This window comes from Callithrix jacchus, chromosome 16 (assembly GCF_049354715.1).
Source record: "Callithrix jacchus isolate 240 chromosome 16, calJac240_pri, whole genome shotgun sequence".
Classification (NCBI taxonomy): Eukaryota; Metazoa; Chordata; class Mammalia; order Primates; family Cebidae; genus Callithrix; species Callithrix jacchus.
The window spans coordinates 31086328-31103508 of record NC_133517.1 but is presented as its reverse complement, the minus strand read 5'-3'; the positions used below and the strand labels follow the sequence as shown (position 1 = coordinate 31103508).

Genomic DNA, 17181 nt, shown 5'->3' with positions numbered 1-17181 from the left:
AGAGAGAGAGAGAGAGAGAGAGAGAGAGAGAGAGAGAGAGAGAGAGAGAGAGAGAGAGAGAGAGAGAGAGAGAGAAACACACACAGAAAACAAAAGAAATCTTCCTTGGCTTGTTTTTCCAGGGTGGCCAGGCAAGGTGTGAAAATCCATATCTCCCTCTGAGCTGGCAGGTAAAAGGTTCAGGGAAGGCTGCGCTCCCTCCTCTCCCACCAGCTCTCACGTCCAGGCTGTTCCCTCACCCTCAGCCTCCCTCCGTGCCAGCTTCCTCCTCCGCCTCTCTGCAGCCAGGTCTCCCCTGCAAGACGGACCTTGGCCCGCCTTGGTCCCGGGCCGAGGTGGCGGGAAAGGCACCGCTACCTGCAGCCGCACGACTCTACCACCATGTCCTCGTACTGCTTGTAGACCACGTTATTACCCGCGTCGATGTACAGGATGCTGATGGGAGTCAATTTGGTGGGCACGCAGCAGCTGGGCGGGGTGGAGCCGGGGTCCATGGAGTTCATCAACGTCTGGATGATGGCGTGGTTGGTGGGCTCCAGGTGCGAGCGCAGCGGGAAGTCGCATACACCCTCGCAGTGATAGGCCTCGTACTCCAGGGGTGCGATAATCCAGTCGTCCCAGCCCAGCTCCTTGAAGTTCACGTGCAGGGGCTTCTTGCTGCAGCGCAGCCTGGACTTCTTGCCGTGCCGCTTGCCATGGCGGCTGGCGAAGGCAGTGCGCCGCCGCCGGCGGCCGGGCGAGGGCAGCCAAGGCCTGGCGTCCGGGGCGCCCGACGGCGGCGGCCACGACCCCTCAGCGGCACTGCCCGGGCCCGCAGCCTCCGCCGAGCTCAGCTGCTCGCGCATCTCGGCGAATAGGTTCTTGCGCTCGGATCTGGTGAACACCACGAGCAGGGCACGCTCCTGAGGGGGCCGCACCCTCCGGCCGAAGCCCAGACTCCGCAGGTCCGGAGGTGGCGGTTGCTGGGGTCCCCGCGCGCGCGCCTCAGCCTCCCCGGCGTCCGGCTCGCCCCACGCGGCCCTTAGCTCCAAGCACAGCTGCTCCCAGGGCTGGTGGCGCAGGCCCTGCCACACGTCGAAGACTTCCCAGCCGGTCGGCGGCGCCCCCTGCGGGTCCAGGGTCCGCGCGTCCAGCAGCTGGGGCGACATGCAAGGGAAGAGCTGCACATGGAGCGGCCCGGCTGGTGGCCCCCAGGGCGCTGAGGGCGCCTGGCGAAAGAGCCGCAGCTCCGCGCCCACCAGCTCTTCTTTGTCTGAGAGCATGGACACATCAAACAAATACTTCTGTCTCCGGAGAGGAGTGTGCGAGAGATCGTCTGCGAGATAAAAAATAATTACAGTCAGTTTCACTTAAGGGGGAGATCAGCCCGGTGCTCTTCAGCCGCCCCCGGGAGGAAAAGGGCGGGGAGTGGGGGCAGGCCGGCCGGGGAGTTCTGCTTGGCCGGCCCGGGGCCTGACCACCCCGGCTCCCCATCTGGCTGGTGCATGGCTCGGGGAGGGGAGAGCGCCAGGGCAGGCCCCCTCCTCCGGGTCAGCTCCGGACGCTCAGGGCGGAAATCGGTGGCTGCTGGCGAGGCGGCGTCGGCCTCCCGGGTTTCCCCCCAAGAGGCTTCATAACCACTAATGTGCCCTTTGTGGTCTCGAGCCTGGGTTGCGCTTCCCCCAGACCTCCTCCAGGCTGGGCTGGCTGTTCTCGTTCACGTCTCAAATGTCACCTTCTCCAAGTGGCCACCCCGAGCACCCTGATCTAAAGTAGCCTCTTCGGGTGCCTATCACAGGACTGGCTTATCTTCCTGCTATTTAGGATTATCTACAACTACCTTGTTTATTTTTATCTTCCTAGTAGTTTGCCTTTCTCAGCAACACTCTGCCCGCCTCCACCAGCCCAAAGGAGCTAAGTCGATATCATTGTCCACCTTGCACCCCTCAGTGCCTAGGGCCGTGCCTGACCTGGAGCACACGCCAGTTACTTAAGTGGGAAACTCCCACGCCAGCGAGTCTTAATCTGGCTCGCTAGAATCTCCTAGAGAACTGAAAAACTGCCAGGGCCAGGGCTTGACTCAGCCAATTGAATCAATATCTAAGGACAGAATTGGGCATGGGGTTTTTGTTTATTGCTTGCTTTTTTTTCTTTTTTTTGACTCCAAGATGATTTAAAGGTGCAGTTCTAGTTTAGACCCACTAGTCTGGGGAAACATTGCTGCCCATCAGGTGGTTTTGGTGAGTCCAACACAGTGCACGCAGAATGAAGAGCTGATGAGGGATTTATTTATTCGCCAATCGTTAAACAACCAACAAAAGAGCAATGAAGTTTTAGAAGTATTGGAAGCAGGGAGTGACAAATGAACAAAATGTACACCTTCCATCTGTCCATTGAGAAGATCCTGCAGTCAATGAGAAATATATATCTACCTGGAAGGCGGAAAACCTCAGCCAGGGACAATTAAACGCGCGTGCACACACACACACACACACACACACACACACACAGACTTTCCGATCTCTCCTCCCACTCCCAATCTAAAATTCTCTTGTTTTGAAACTATTCCTGAAGATAAAAGGTTTGGTTATACATGAGAAAAAAAATTTGGGGACAGGTGAGATGGGGAGTGTAACAGGCTTTTAAAATCCAAGGCAAATTCTTCAGAACCAAGGCAAAACTGGACTTCTTTTTTGACACATTTGTACATGAAGCCAACTCCACTTCAATGTGCAAGGCGGAAAGCTAACCAGATTTTCCTGGGCTGCCTTCCCATAAAATATTTACAACCCAGCAAATACAAAAATCCCCAAAGCCCCCAGCCTTCCCCAGAAGCTAGTAAAGTTTGGGTCGATTTCAATAGTAAAAGTGTCACTGGGCTCTGCGTCCCACCCTCTCTACCAGTCCAGATGTAGCCCGGGGGCACTGGCTCTGGAGCCTCAGCCACACCCAGTTTGTATTCAGGGCTGACCGTAGGACTGGCTGCTTCACTCTTACACACATGCCCCAACCTGAGATGGAGTGTGGGAAGGGTTAGAGAGGTGAAAAGGGAAAAGCTGCTGCAGGCAATTGATTTATGGAAGCCAAGACCTTCAAACCGACCAGGGTCACATCAAAATCAGGGGGAATTCAGCACACTTTCTTCTCCTTCAAAGAAACCTGTGTCTGACAATGCTCAGCCACCACCCAGATCTCTGGACCTACTGCCTTAGGCTTAGCTTCCTGCCTCTCTCCCCAAACTAGGGATGAGATGAGAGCAACAAATCTAAGGCACTTTCTGCACTAGCTAAATGTTATAGGGCTAACATATTTCTAATCAATATCCATCTGCACAGAACAGTTCTGAAAGGTGATTGCTCGTATTATTCCCATTTTACAGATGAGAAAACCAAGGATTGGAGAAATTAAGGTATTGCCAAAAGTCAGACAGCTAGGAAATGATGAGGCTGAGATCCATATTATGTCTATTTAATTCAGAGTTGGAGCATTTAGCCCTTACGCCCCATTGCCTCTCCACTGTAGTCCTAGTACTAGACTCTAAAAGTAACCAGAAGTGGCCAGGGTATAAGAAAAGGAGAATAGAATATACATTATTTGCAGGGCTTGCTAGAAATAAAATCTAGGCTCCCTTAGGAAATCATTTCCATCTTTGCTTACATAACTCTTGATATGGTTTGCCACTGGCTGGAGTGCATTAGGCAGGTGTAAAGAATTGATTTATTTCTCTCTCATGCAATATAAGGGAATCAGCCTGCTTTTGTTTTTACTCTTTAAAAAGATGTGTAGGCTAATAAATGATTAATTTGCACAGCTGAGTTAAAATTGAGGCAAGCATCTGTAAAGAAAGGTCTCTTACTGATTCTGCAGCCTTAAGATTTCTGATGAACTTTCCAGCAAGACCAGCCCACACCTACTCTTTCCAGGTTTCAGGGCAAGAATGCAAATGGGACTTCAGCTTCTTCTATTCTCTTCCCACACCAGCTCCAACACATACTTTAGGGGCCTCACCTGTGTACATGTGGATCCCCCCCCCCGCCCCCGCCAGCTCACAGCTTAAAGCTGTGCACAGTTTCACAGGTGCACATATCAGTGGTGTGATCTACCTTTGGGAGGACTGAACAGATGAAGAAGCTGTCCAGACCCTGGAAGTGGGCTCAGGGATATTTGGGTAAGAATTCTGTGGCTCAGGTAGCTGGAGTTTGGTCTGGAATAGTGACTCTCAAAGCCACTAAATCTGCAGTGGTCTTTAAATCTGCATCATCAACATCACTTAGGCACTTGCCAGAAATGCAAATTCTCTCTGGCTCCAGAGGCTTGTGGTAGGGTCTAGAATTTGCATTTCTAGTAAGCTCCCAGACATGCTGATGCTGCTGGTCCAAGGAATCACTCCAAGAACCACTGATCTAAGTGGAGTGGGGGTTGTCCTCTAAGTTCTTTGAATTCATCACTGAGTAGGGAAGAGCACCCACTCTACTGCTGGGCAGCATCTAAGGTGGTACACACTGGGACCACGTCACTTCTACCTCTCCCAGACCATTCCAGCTCCCCAAAGCCACCCCCATTTTTTTTATCCTTTCAACCACAAGTTCTCTCACTGGGTCTCCAGAACCTCTAACCCCTGAACAGAAGGTCCAAGAAGGTGGCTCCTCTGTGCAGCTACCCTGCAGACCACATTCCCCACCTGTCTAAACCTGCATCACAGAAATAGCTCAGAGGAGGTATCCAACCTGGGGAGTGAACACAACACCTTACACTGTTACCCTGAAGACACTTTGCCTGCTGCCTGCTGACCTGGCATCACAGAGCCTGGCTCAGCTGCCATGAGCCATCTGTGGGCAAAATGCCAACTTTTCATGCTCCCTTCCACAAGCCTCCGCTCCCATTAAGTCTTGTATAAATGAAGACTGATGTCATCAAATGATCCTCTCTCCCAGGCCTTTGACTAAAAAAAACATGCACTTGTCACTTCAAAATCTGCGGCACTTTCCCACAACTTGGAAGTGAAACCTATGCTTTGGGCCCTTAAATTGTAATTGACCAGCAATACGTGATGGGAGCTTTTTATTTCCCTTTTACTTTGCATCAACCTGGTTTGTTACAGCTGATTCACACTTCTGTTAACAACGTTTGCTGAATATTAGACATATAAACATTTCCAGTTACAATTGCTGGATTTGGGCTTATCTTTCCCTGGCAGGTGGGGAGAGAAAGGAGGGGGAAGATAGAAAAATAAGAAGGAAGGAACAAACCGTTGCATATTAGAAGATACTTCTTCATAATGGTCAAAAGGTTGGTAAAAGGCTGAAAGCACCTCAAACATATATTTCTGGTGTAGAATTTAGGAGACTTTTAAAAGGGGGGAGATGTTGGTCCAAGGGTACAAATTTTCAGTTAGGGTGAATATAAGGTAAGAAAGAAAAATTAATTTAAAAAAAGAAAGAAAGAGAAGGAATGGTACCTATGTATTTGCAAAGTAGGTACCATTGCACTTATTTTAAATGAGGAAACTGGCTTAGAAAGGAAAAGGACATCTGTCCACAGTCACAGTACGTGGCTGGAGGAGTGGCAAACTCCAGAGCAGAAAGGAAGGGCCAGAAGCCCCAGAACCTGAGCCCCAGGAGGGCGGCATGAGGGAGGGAAGCGCAGCTGCAGGACTCTGTGCACCTGCTCATTCCAGCCTGCCCGCTTCAGTCCCAGTGCCTTCTGCTAGGGGCTATGACCTTGGGCCAGCCTATAGAGGGTTTCCAAAAACCAGAAATTTCCTTTGGTTGGAGGTGGGAAGGGCTCAGCATTGCATTTTCCCAAGACATCTCTAAGACATATACTCAGTTTGAGGTCCCTTTTGAGAGTCCTCGTTGGATTTTGTCACTTGCTAGTGTGTGCACCCGTGGATCTAGCTCTCCGGACTTGCACGATTCTTGGCACAGCTGACTTTAAACTCCACGAAATTCCTCCGCGCGCATCTGGCTCACATCTCTGAGTATGCAGTGACACTGGATAGCTACTGGCCAGGCGTCCTGCCATGCCTCCCAGCCAGGTCCTCCAGAGTCACAGGCCCCGAAACTGGACCAACATTCAGAAAGCCGAGAAGATAGTGGATGTTACCACCCCCAACCCACAAGCAGGAAGAATCACCCATCTTTGCAAGAGAAACTCTAGACGCCTTTCCCCCACCCCCTCATTTTAGAGCCAGCTGCAGAATTGAGGCTTGTAGGGCACCACCTTTGTGCTAGTCACGTGCTCAGAGCTTTGCTGGCCTCTCTCACTGAGTCTTCACAGCGAGTCAGGCCTACTGTGATACTCACTTATAGATGAAGAAATTAAAGATCTAAAAGGTATCCTAACTTGCCCATTGTCTTGCAACTAGCAAGGAACAAGTGTTGAACCTCCTAATTCCAAGTGTTCTGATCCCAGTCCTGCAGCCATGCCACTCTACCAGGGTCCTGTTTGAGCAGGGAACCAAGAAATAGGACATTCCTTCATCATCAATGTAATCAACGTGGGCTAGGTTCCCCTAGGATTTTTTTTTTCTTTTTTCTTTTCTTTACTACAAAGAAGACCTCCAAGCTCAAAATTCATGAGTGGGCTTGGAGTCATTTTCTCACGTAGACCTCTTACCTTCAGCATTGCATTGAGGGGACAAAGTCCATCAGGTTGGAAATAGAGCCAGGTGTACTGGGTGAATAAAAATGAGCCACCAGCCCCTCCCCCTGGAGTGTGAAGGGCTTTAAGGGGAATCTCTGTGCCAAATATGTTCCTTCCTCCTGGAATACAGTGATCTCCTGGGCAACCCCCTGAGGAAATAACTCATCTGGAGTCTGGCCTCTGTTGAGATCTGAGCTTTACAAGCTGCTGACGCATTGCTAGCATTCTTACTGAGATGTGGCTTCTTGAAGCAATCCGTACAACTCACCCTTTCCAGGGTGCTCTTTCTTAACCCCAGTACTCATGCCTGACCCCTCAGCATAATAATCATAAGAGCAAATACTGGTGTGGCACTAAATCTGTGCTAAGCATGATCTAAATTCTTAACTTGCAATGACTCATTTAATCCTCAAAATCACCTCTGAGAAAGCCATCATTCTAAACTAAAACAGACAGCTTGAGTAACTGGCTCAGGAGAGTAAGCAGTAGAGTGGGCAGTCTGGCCCCAGCATCTGTGCCACCACCCTAGACATCCCAACCCTGATCGCTGTGCCTTGTAGAAACCCTGAGAAACTCTTCCATGCTGCCCATTCCTGGAGGGAGGGCATCAATCCCTGGCCGGCAAGAGTCACTCACTTCAGCAGAACTGCAGCAATCATTTTTTCAGCAGAAGAAATGTCAGTGATTGGATTTGTGAAAGAGAATTTAGGAGGAAACTTAACAGGGCCACGGTGGGGTACAAATGAGATAAGGTATAAGAAAGACTTCTGAAAACAAATGTCAGTCACTACTGATGATGTGGAATGAGCATAGGAATTTAGAGTCTAAGACACATACATCTGAGTCCTGGTCTGTGACTCAGTGGCTGGGTCACCTTGGGTAGACTGGGTCATGTAATCTCTCCCAGCCTCATATGCTTCATCTACCTTGCAGGATCATTGTAAAGGTCAGAGTCAAAGTACCCAGGGACGTGCATGGCACATAGAAACATTCAATGAATGCAGCCAATGTTTCTATAACTACTTACATCTTAGTAGGAGAAGGTGCACCTGTCCTCCTCTTGACTCTTTGAAATCCAGTTCTCTGGACTTCAGTCCTTGTGGTCCAGTTCTCTCCACAAGATTCCAGAAGTGAGTGGAGGAAAGGTACTAGGAAGCATAGAGGGAAAGAAAGATGAAGATGCTTCCAGTTCCTGCTTCTCTGAAGTCAAGTGAAGGGCAAGGCTCATGGGGGCTGCAGCCTCACCTCATCATCCTGAATCTTCTCAGTCCTGTGAGGCCGTATCACCACCGCTGTCCCTCCCACAATGCCAGGTGAACAGACGACCTCCACCCCAGCCACATCAAGGATCCAGCCCTTCTTGCAGGTTTCCTTTTCTGCAGGGGTCAAAGCCAATGACAGCCCTTGTGCTAATCCAAATGACTCCCTGGCTGGCAGTGCAGCCCTGAGAGGCCTGAGGATTTGTTTCTTTTCCCCCTTTGGTGTCCTTTTTCGAGGGCATGATCTGATCACAGGGCTGGTCCGGGGTGGGAATAAGGAGGCAGATGTTACCGTTCACGATGCAAATGGCTGGACACATGTTGATGGGGAGGGCTGCAATGATGGACCCCTTGGGCTGCAGCATGAGGCCAGGCCTGCGGTGACTGTCACTTTCAAAGGTCCTGTCCACAGGCCTACCTTCAGTATGGGTTCCTTCCCATCTCACTCTCACCAGTCCAGCTGCTCTCAGGTCTCTTGGCTTTCCCAGTGCCCTCCCCAATAGCTTGCCCTGTATTTCTCCTTCCAAGGACCAGAGGGCTCCAAGACGAGTCTCCCACAGAGTCTTGGAGAGGCTTTTTCACTCTCTCCCTCAAGCCTCCAGATCCACGCCCTTCTCTTTGTAAGGGGCCTGGGCCTGCTAGACTCGACAAGTTAAGTGGGTCTGGTGGCCTGCCTGGATCCCTCAGAGAAATCCTAGTATCGGCACAGCAAGCTTCGGCTCAAGGTGAGGCAAATGAATGAGCGTGGAGAGAAAGAAAAGAAAGGGGGCCTGGAATCTCACCCGACTGAAAACAGCTTCGCACCCCTCACTTGGGGCCTCAGCATGGCCTTTAATGGCCTTAACTCTAAGCCCAGGATGCTGGTTTCTGGCCAGCACTGCTGGCTGAGGAGGAGCGCTCCCCGGCGAATGCTGTACACGCATTCAGGAGCTCCAAGGTGCTTTAGGGAAACTCCTTTTGTCTCTAGAGGATGAAACAGATTCATTTACAAAGTAGTTTTCCTGAACTTAGTCAGTGACCCTGACGGCTGCGTGCTCTCGAGGGGCCAGAGAGACAAAGCTGAGATCAAGGACATTTCATTGTGCTTCTGTCTTTTCAACGGGGGTCCGGTTCTGGGCTCCCGACCACAGCGGCTCAAATCTTAATTTGACATCTCCACTGCAGATGAAACCCAAACCAAAGCTCTCCTCCTGTTCCCGCTCTCCCTCCCCATCTCACTGCAGCGCGCACGCAGCACGCCCTTCCCCTGGGGGCCGACTTCCCTGCACTGACGACCAGGGAGCCACCAGGTCCTCCAGGAAGCTTAGGGGAGCGGAAAGGGAGAAATCCCGAAGCTGCCCTTGAAGCTGGAATGTGATTGGGCCTCTTGGCTTCAGTTTTGAGATAAAAGTAGAAGGAAGGGTGTTCATTTGATGTGGCTTCCCCTCCCTGACCAGTTCTGAGGTTGCAGGTGGGGGCGAGGGTTCAAAGTGGCTTGTAGTAGAGGGCAGGATATTGGACTTAGTGTTCAGGGGTCCTGCGCAGGAGAAACCGCTGTGCTGTGTGTGCTCTTTAAGGTGCTGGGCCGGGTGCACCCTTAGAATAATGGAGAGCCGCAATCTCTGTCTGCGGCGTTCATTTTGGCCTGACTTTCGAAACAATTCAGCAAAATGAGATTCGTGGGTCCTGGTCTATTCTCAGTCAATTTCCCTCCGTTCCGAGTGTCGGAGCTGCAGTGGGTTAAGAAGCGGAGTGGGAGCAAGAGAAATACGCCTGGAAGCCAGGTTTGCAAAGCAGATGTGCGGATTCCCCTGGCCTCCTATGTTATTCGGAGATGCCCGCCGCCCCCTACTAAAGCCAATTCCCCGCCCTGCGCCTGTTCCCGCCCTCTGCCCCTCTCCCCAGGCTAAACCAGTTTGGGCTAGAGGCCCGCCCCACGCCTGTTTCACGCCCACTCTCGGGTCCCTAAGCCGTGCCCCGCCCCCAGGCGCCGGGACCACTAGCGCCGCAGCGCGGACTTCCCTAGGAAAGTTGTCCAGCGCCGCCCGCCGCCCGCCCCCTCCAAGCTCTTGAGGCGCCTCACCCCAGATGGACCCAACCTTAAGTCCCCAGCAATGCTAATGGACTGTCTTAGAAGGCAGAGAACGGCAACCCTGCAACCCATTAGTCCAAGGAGGACCTATTTAATTCCTGTAAACAGGAGATACTATTTAACCGACTTTGAGCTTAAAGATAAACAGCCAGGGCTTGGGATGGGGGATGGAAGGATGTCAAGCAACGGAATGGCACAATGAATCCACATTCCGGCATTCCACACCTCGAGGGCTCGGCTCGATTCAGTCCCCTGGTCCAAAGAGCGTCGTTTGACCCGGGTTATTCAATACCCGAGGGGTTATCGAACTAATGCCTTTCCTTTTACGTAAAAGTCCTCAAGGATTATTGCTGATTTGCTCTGGGTCTTTTGGTGCACGCAGTAGTCCTAGCAGGAAACAAGTTATCCTTCTGCCCTATTTCTATCATACCATCTTCCTCCCCGCCTCTCCATCTCATTCCCTTCTTTCTTCTCCCCCACCGCCCCAGAAAGACGTCACCACTTTCAAGGAGATGTGCAAGAACTCCAAGGACTCCAGCTAAGAAAAAACCTGTAGTGTTAGGGCCTCCGATGCAGTGCCCTGCGTTTTGCGGAGGCCCAGGTGACACGCATCCTCTCCGGCCGGAAAGAGGAGCTTTCGGCCGGGCGTGGTGGCTCACACCTACAATCCCAGAACTTTGGGAGGCCGAGGCGAGCGGATCACGAGTACAGGAGTTCGAGACCAGCCTGGCCAGCATGGTGAAACCCTGTCTCTACTAAAAAAAAAAAAAAAAAAAAAAAAAAAAAAAAAAAATTGCTGGGCATCGTGGTGTGTGCCTGTAATCACAGCTATTCGGGAGGCTGAGAATCACTTGAATCCAGGAGGTGGAGGTTGCAGGGATCCGAGATCGCCCCACTACACTCCAGCCTGGGCAATAGAGGGAGACTCTGTCTCAAAAAAAAAAAAAAGAAAGAAAGAAAGAAAAAGGGCTTTCAAGTCCTGATTCTGTTGTGGGGTGGGAAGGGCGGGGAAGAGGGATTCGCAAGGCCTTTGGTGATCTGTGGCCCGGATGACTTTTTTCTTTTAATGCGCAGAAACCACAGGATGTTTGAGCACGTTGTTAGATTCCCCCCCGCGCCCGCCCCGACCGGCAAATCCACCGCGCAAACTCCCAGAGGCCTGACAGCCTTCTGCGTTGGAGAAAACGCTGTGTCCGTCTCAGATTAGCCTCCTTTGCCAAGAAAACTCGCCAAGAATCCCTGCGCAACCTGCACTCTCGCAGTAGAACATACTAGGTGGTCTTTCTTTCTCTCTTTTTAAAATCTTCTTGCTTTTCCCTGTAAGGCAAACCTTAAGGCCTTAAGGATTGGAACTACAATAACATGTTTAACAGCAAGTCGGTGGCCAAGAGTTTGCTCTGTGGCCTTAAACATGCCTTAGCTATTCGAACCAGAAGAGCAGAACAACTTCTAGTTTAAGGCTTCTTTCCCTTACCCCCGGGCTTTTTGCAGGACCTTCCAGTTCACCTGACTGGAGGAGGATTCTGAACCTGGAAAGTGGCGCAAACTCCGTGTCCGCGCTTCTGCAGGCGCTCTCACACGCACACCCCACCTTGAACGCTTAGCAAGCCTTTTCCGAGGCTGTTCCCTTTTTCCGGGGAAATAAAGCCTAGATTGGAACCTTCTGCCCAGCTTCCTCATTTGGCCGTCTGGTCTGCATTAGTGTTTTTATAAGGGACTCAAACAAATCGAATACAAGGTCACCAAATAATTAACAGTTGTGAATTCCCTCCGTCCCCATTAAAATACTTCCCTGCTTATATTTCATTTTCGGTTTGCCAACGATAACAGGGTACCGGCAAAAGTATTGCCGAATTGATTACACCACTCTGAGGCCCAGGTCCACCCAGAAACCCACTGTTTTGCATAACATGAGGTACCAGATGAACTTCAATCCCGCGGGAACTGTGCAACTCTCTGAATGCCCTCCCCGCAGCCGGGCTATTCCCAGAATGGTTCCGCTCTGCCCCTTGATAGTCAAGACTCGGAAGGTGAACGGAGAAGTCAACAATTACTGGCAAACTGTCCTGAGAGTTATTTCTAGTGCATCAAGTTCTTCAAGGATATTCCCATCTCGTTTTGGTTTTTATCTGTTCCATACTGCCTCCTTTTTGAGAGTGTTATTACAACAAGAAAAAAGTAAGGGGTATTCTGATTTCAAAGTCCTCTGGAAACCTAACTCACAGCAATAGTCTTAGACTCATTTTGGTTCTCTCATGCTTGAGAGTTTTTTTCTTCTTGTTAGAATTATGTGGCACTTTTCACTACATAAAGTCTGAGTCTCTCTCTCTCTCTCTCTCTCTCTCTCTCTCTCTCTCTCTCTCCCTCCCTCCCTCCCTCCCTCCACCTCTCCCTCCCCCGTATCTCTCAGTCCTGTTGAATTCGGAGAACTAATTGTCTGCCTTTCCCAGGCCCCCAGTACTAGTGGCCCTTTAATGAGTTATTTCATAAGCAAATTGTATTTTCACCATATCCAATCTCATCCATTCTCATCCCAAGATGGCACCAAAACACATATACACACACCTTCTCATCTTTATGGATCCAACATCATTTCTAAAGCACAATATAAGAGCATTAAAAAAAAAAACCAGGGATAACGTGATTAAAATAAGAACAGGAGAAAGCAAGGCACCCAAACTTCAGACCCTCACATCTAGTTACACTCACACTCCCAACTGGTTAGTGACTACAGACAAATATTAGACCGGGTATTGGCGGGGCGGGGAGCGGGGGAGAATCTTTCCATTTTTTTAACTTCTGCTTCTTGTCATCATCCATTAGAAAACACCTCACCCCATAAATTATCTATACAGTGCTCTAGTTAAACGTGCAGGGTCTCGAATCTTATATGAGCCCCACCTCTCACCAGCTGTGTGACCTCGAGCAACTTGTTTAACTTCTCTGTCTTCTTCACCTGTAAAACGGGGTGATGATAGCGTTTTTCTTGGAAGAGGTTGTGATAACTAAGCAAGATAATTCATGTAACAAATTTTAGTGCAATAGTTGGTACACAGTAAATTGTCAATAGATCATGGTTACTATTATTACTCCTAGGTGTCTGGAGAGCATACTGAAAAAAGGAACCTTTCTTTTTTGTTTTTTCTTTTTTTTTTTAATTTGCAGTAAGTTCTCCTCCTGGAGGACAGGGAGAAGTGGCCCGGGATGGAGTAGTACAGAAACTGCTTTCTATAAACCTAAAGCGCGCGTCATTCACTTTGGCAGAGTTTATGCCTGCCCTCCCACTCTCACAGGTTCCAGGTGTAACTTTGGGGTTTCCGGGGTAAGGAAGGCTTTTTTTTTTTTCTTTTCTTTTCTTTTTTTGAGGCGGAGTTTCGCTCTTGTTACCCAGGCTGGAGTGCAATGGCGCGATCTCGGCTCACCGCAACCTCCGCCTCCTGGGTTCAGGCAATTCTCCTGCCTCAGCCTCCTGAGTACCTGGGATTACAGGCACGCACCACCATGCCCAGCTCATTTTTTGTATTTTTAGTAGAGACGGGGTCTCACCATGTTGACCAGGATGGTCTCGATCTCTTGACCTCGTGATCCACCCGCCTAGGCCTCCCAAAGTGCTGGGATTACAGGCGTGAGGAAGGCTTTTTACAGACATTGTACACTAGCAAGTCGCGCTTGCCTCCTGGACTGGCTTCAGGGCTCCTTTCCTTTTCTTCGCTCCTCCCCTTGTGGGACCCCCGGCTCCTTCAAGCCAAGCCAGCCCCACTCGACGGCGATTTAAACCTCCCTTAGGCGAGGCGCCAAGTTAGCGCGGCTGGCCCAGCTCTAGGCGGGCCGCTGCTCTTTCCTCCTCGCCAGGCAGTCCACGCGTTGGGGGAGGGGACCTTAGGGGGTTTGGCGCGGTTAAGAGCCCCACGTGAGAGGGGCGGAAGTCCTCGCCAGGAGCCGGGGATGCGCGGCTGGCGGGTCCCTTCCATCACGGGAGACGAGACACCGTTTGATGTGTTATGACATGAACCCTCAATTAGATCGCTGAGTTGAAACACTCCAATCAGGGGCCCGATGCTAAGCAAGCCCCGGAAGGTCCAGCCCGAGGTCACCGCCGGTGACACATCAAATCAAAATCAGTGAGAGGGAAAGTGAGGCTTTCCCTTTATCAAGCTGAGGCTGCAGCCAGCAACGTACCCCCTCCTCTGCGCACCCCTCCCGCCTGCGGCTCCGCACTCCTACACCCCCGAGCGGCGGGCGACAAGCCGCACCGCCTTCCCAGTCAACGAACTGCCTTTCTTCGCATTTTCTGGGAACCCGGAGACGCAGAGGAGACCGCGACTTTGAAGCTGCCGTCCGGGTGGTCATTCCGAGTCTCCTCCCGCTGTGGACCGCCCGAACCCCCAGCCCTCGATGGCATTCCCGGATTGTAACCGGACTTGTGGATCTCGGTCCTGCTAGTCTGGAGGCCTTGGCTCGGGGACAGAGGCCTCCCTAGCCTGGGTGCATATGCAATACCTCCTCTATCTCCCTGATCCGGGGGCTCAAAGCGCAGTGCCTAGGGAGGAGGCCGCAGGGCAAACAAACTAGGGTAAAGTGAGTTCGCGTCTACGCTGGATTTGGGGCCCTCCAAGACGTCCCCCTAACCCTTGTCTGAATGCTACAGGTTTCCGTAGACACCTTTGAACACCCCTCAGGGTCTTTTGGTCCTGTGCCAAATTCACAGGGCGCAGCGAACCAGTTAGGGTGCCCACCTGGGGGAGGGGCGAAGATTCTTGCCACTTCACTCCCAGGCAAAGAAAATGCGCGCCCAACCGCCGGCCTGCCTAGGCCTCTGGGATTTCTTCTCTTGAAGAAGGGCCTCTTGAGCAGTCTTCTCTGAGGTTCCTTAGCCTCCTTCCGCAAGTGTAGTAGAGAAGGTCACGATTAACAGAGAACTTGGAGGGAGAAAAACAACTGTAGCAGGGCGTGCAGCGTGCGGAGGGTTGGGGAGCTGCACGGGCAGCCCGGAGGCCAGGGACTCAGTTGCACTACTACGAAGAAGCCACGTGTCTTTGCAAAGGTGGCTTTAGTAGCCCTAAAATCATCATAAAATACCCGGTGTTAATTTGCCCTCTGGACCTTTCAGCAGCTCATGAACCTCGCTGACCTCGGGCTGCAGCCGCGAACCCAGCGTGGGCAGGACTCTCGTGCAAGGAACGCGACTAAGAGAGGCGGGGGCTGGAGCCGCGGAAGAGCCCGGGGGCGGGGGCGGAGGAGCTTTACCCTACTCTAAAAAGCCTAGGGGAAGTGCTAGCACCCCGGGTAGCCGTTGCTGAAGCAACTTCCGAACCACGAACTCCAGCTCTGCATGGTTCCTGGGCAACCCCACTTAACTGGGAACAGGTCAAAGTCGTGGAGCTAAGTCTAGGGAGGATGGTGGAGTGGACAACTACCTAAAACTCTTTCATCCCCTCCTTTTCTTCTCATCTCCTTCCCTTTCCCTCTCTTTTCGTTTTCCTCCCTACCTTTCCTGTCTCCTTCCACGTTATTGTCTCCCTCCTTTAGGAGCCGAGTTGCCGATGCCTGTGGATCCCTCCCAAATTTCTGGGACCAGAGGTAATGTGAGGTTTTCTTGAGGGCACTGGCCACGCTGCGGATCAACGCCGGTGGCAAGAAGGGGGCGCAAGGGTTTCCGCAGACACCGACACACGCACGAGCTTTCACAGAGGGTACCAGGGATCCTCCCCGACCCCCACCAGCCCTCGAGAATAGCGCTGAGATAAGCGTTGCCTGGCTGAGAAAGGTGGATGGGCACACCCATGTACCCTTGCGTATTAAGTACCCACAGCCCCCAAACTTAGCCGCCCCTGCCCCGGCCCGCCCAGCTGCTGCCGCCGCATCTGCAGAAATCACTCGGGTTGAGGCCTCGGAGCAGCCAGGAGCGCGACGCTGGAGCAAAAAGCCGAAAGGCGCAGGGCTACAGCCTGGCTGACCATCCCAGCACCCAGCGCGGGGACCAACCGAGAACCCGCGCGGTGTCAGGACCAGGGGGCTGCCGGACGCCTCTCTCGGACTAGCTCCTCAGACGGTGGAACTCGCTAGTGCCGGCTTTTCCCAGGTCTTTCCAAGGCTCACTCATGCCCTGGATCTGCTGCCCCAGCAGCTGAGGCTTTGGATTGAGAACCCAGTACCCCTAGACACCGGTTCCATCAGTTCCCGCCCCGACCCCTCTCCAACCGAGTTCATCCGCCTACTGTCTCTCGTCCTCCACGTTTCCCCCATCAGCCACCAGACAAGCGGCAACGACGCCGCTTTCTGCAAAAGAGGAAGAAGGAAAGAAGAGAGAGAGAAAGAAAGGGGGGAAAAAGGAAGGGAGAATTACAGACTGGAATAGAATCTGCAGCCGCATTCAGAAACTTACTCGGGATTTAGAAAAACAATTTAAGAAAAGTAAAGGGGAAGTGTCCAAAGCGGGAAGGAAATTCACAAATGCAGTCTCCCGGGCCGGAGTAGCACCCTGGCTGCGGAGCTCCAGCGGGAGGGGTGTCGGGCGTCTTCTTTGCCACTTACCTAGTCCCCTGTCTACAAAGCTGGTGATCGTATTAGCCGACTTGGAAGACTGGAAAAAGCTGGCATTGATACCCAGCTTCTCTGCGATGGAATAAGTCCTGTAGATTGACAGCATGTACTCGTGGGGCACCACGCGCGGACCCCTGCCTGGAGGCTCCTGCGCCCAGGGCTGCTGAGCCTGGGGCTTGTCCTGAGGTCGCGGCTGTGGCTCCTGGCCCTCCCGGCCCGCGTCACTCTCGCGCGGCGCCCGCGGCATCTTCCCTTCCTTGCGGCTCCGCATGCCCTTGGAGCCCAGCTCGGCGGACGACGAGGAGGATGAGATGGAAGCCTGCTGAAAACCGGGCAAATCCCACAGAAAACTGATGAGGAAGACGGCCGAGAGCAGGACCCTGGGAATATCCATGGCGGGCAAGTGGCTGCGTCTTCCCAAGAGGCGGTGGCGGCGGCGCAGGACGCGCAGGGCACGGAGCGGCTGGACAGCGGCCGGGGCCCGGCTCCTCGGGCGGACTCGGAGTGCGAGGAGCCGGGTCCCAGCCACACAAACCCCGGCCCCGCCACGCCCCCTCCCGCCCCTCGCAGGGAGGGGAGGAGAGGGGAGGGAGGGCAGAGGAGGGGTGGGGAGGTTGGGAGGAGAGCCGGGTGGTGCGGGACGGAGGTGTGGGGGAGAGGGGCCGCGGTGCGCCGGTGTGGCAG

General features: G+C 52.5%; 1 protein-coding gene across 1 annotated transcript; it reads right to left on the bottom strand.

Moving 5' to 3' along the window:
* Positions 1–214: 214 nt before the first annotated feature.
* Positions 215–17005, bottom strand: GDF6 (growth differentiation factor 6). Its single transcript, XM_035277086.3, has 2 exons — positions 16489–17005; positions 215–1315 (listed from the first exon to the last, which is right to left on the bottom strand). The coding sequence occupies exons 1-2, from the start codon at positions 16889–16891 to the stop codon at positions 354–356; spliced, it is 1365 nt and encodes a 454-aa protein (XP_035132977.1). The 5' UTR covers positions 16892–17005; the 3' UTR covers positions 215–353.
* Positions 17006–17181: the final 176 nt, after the last annotated feature.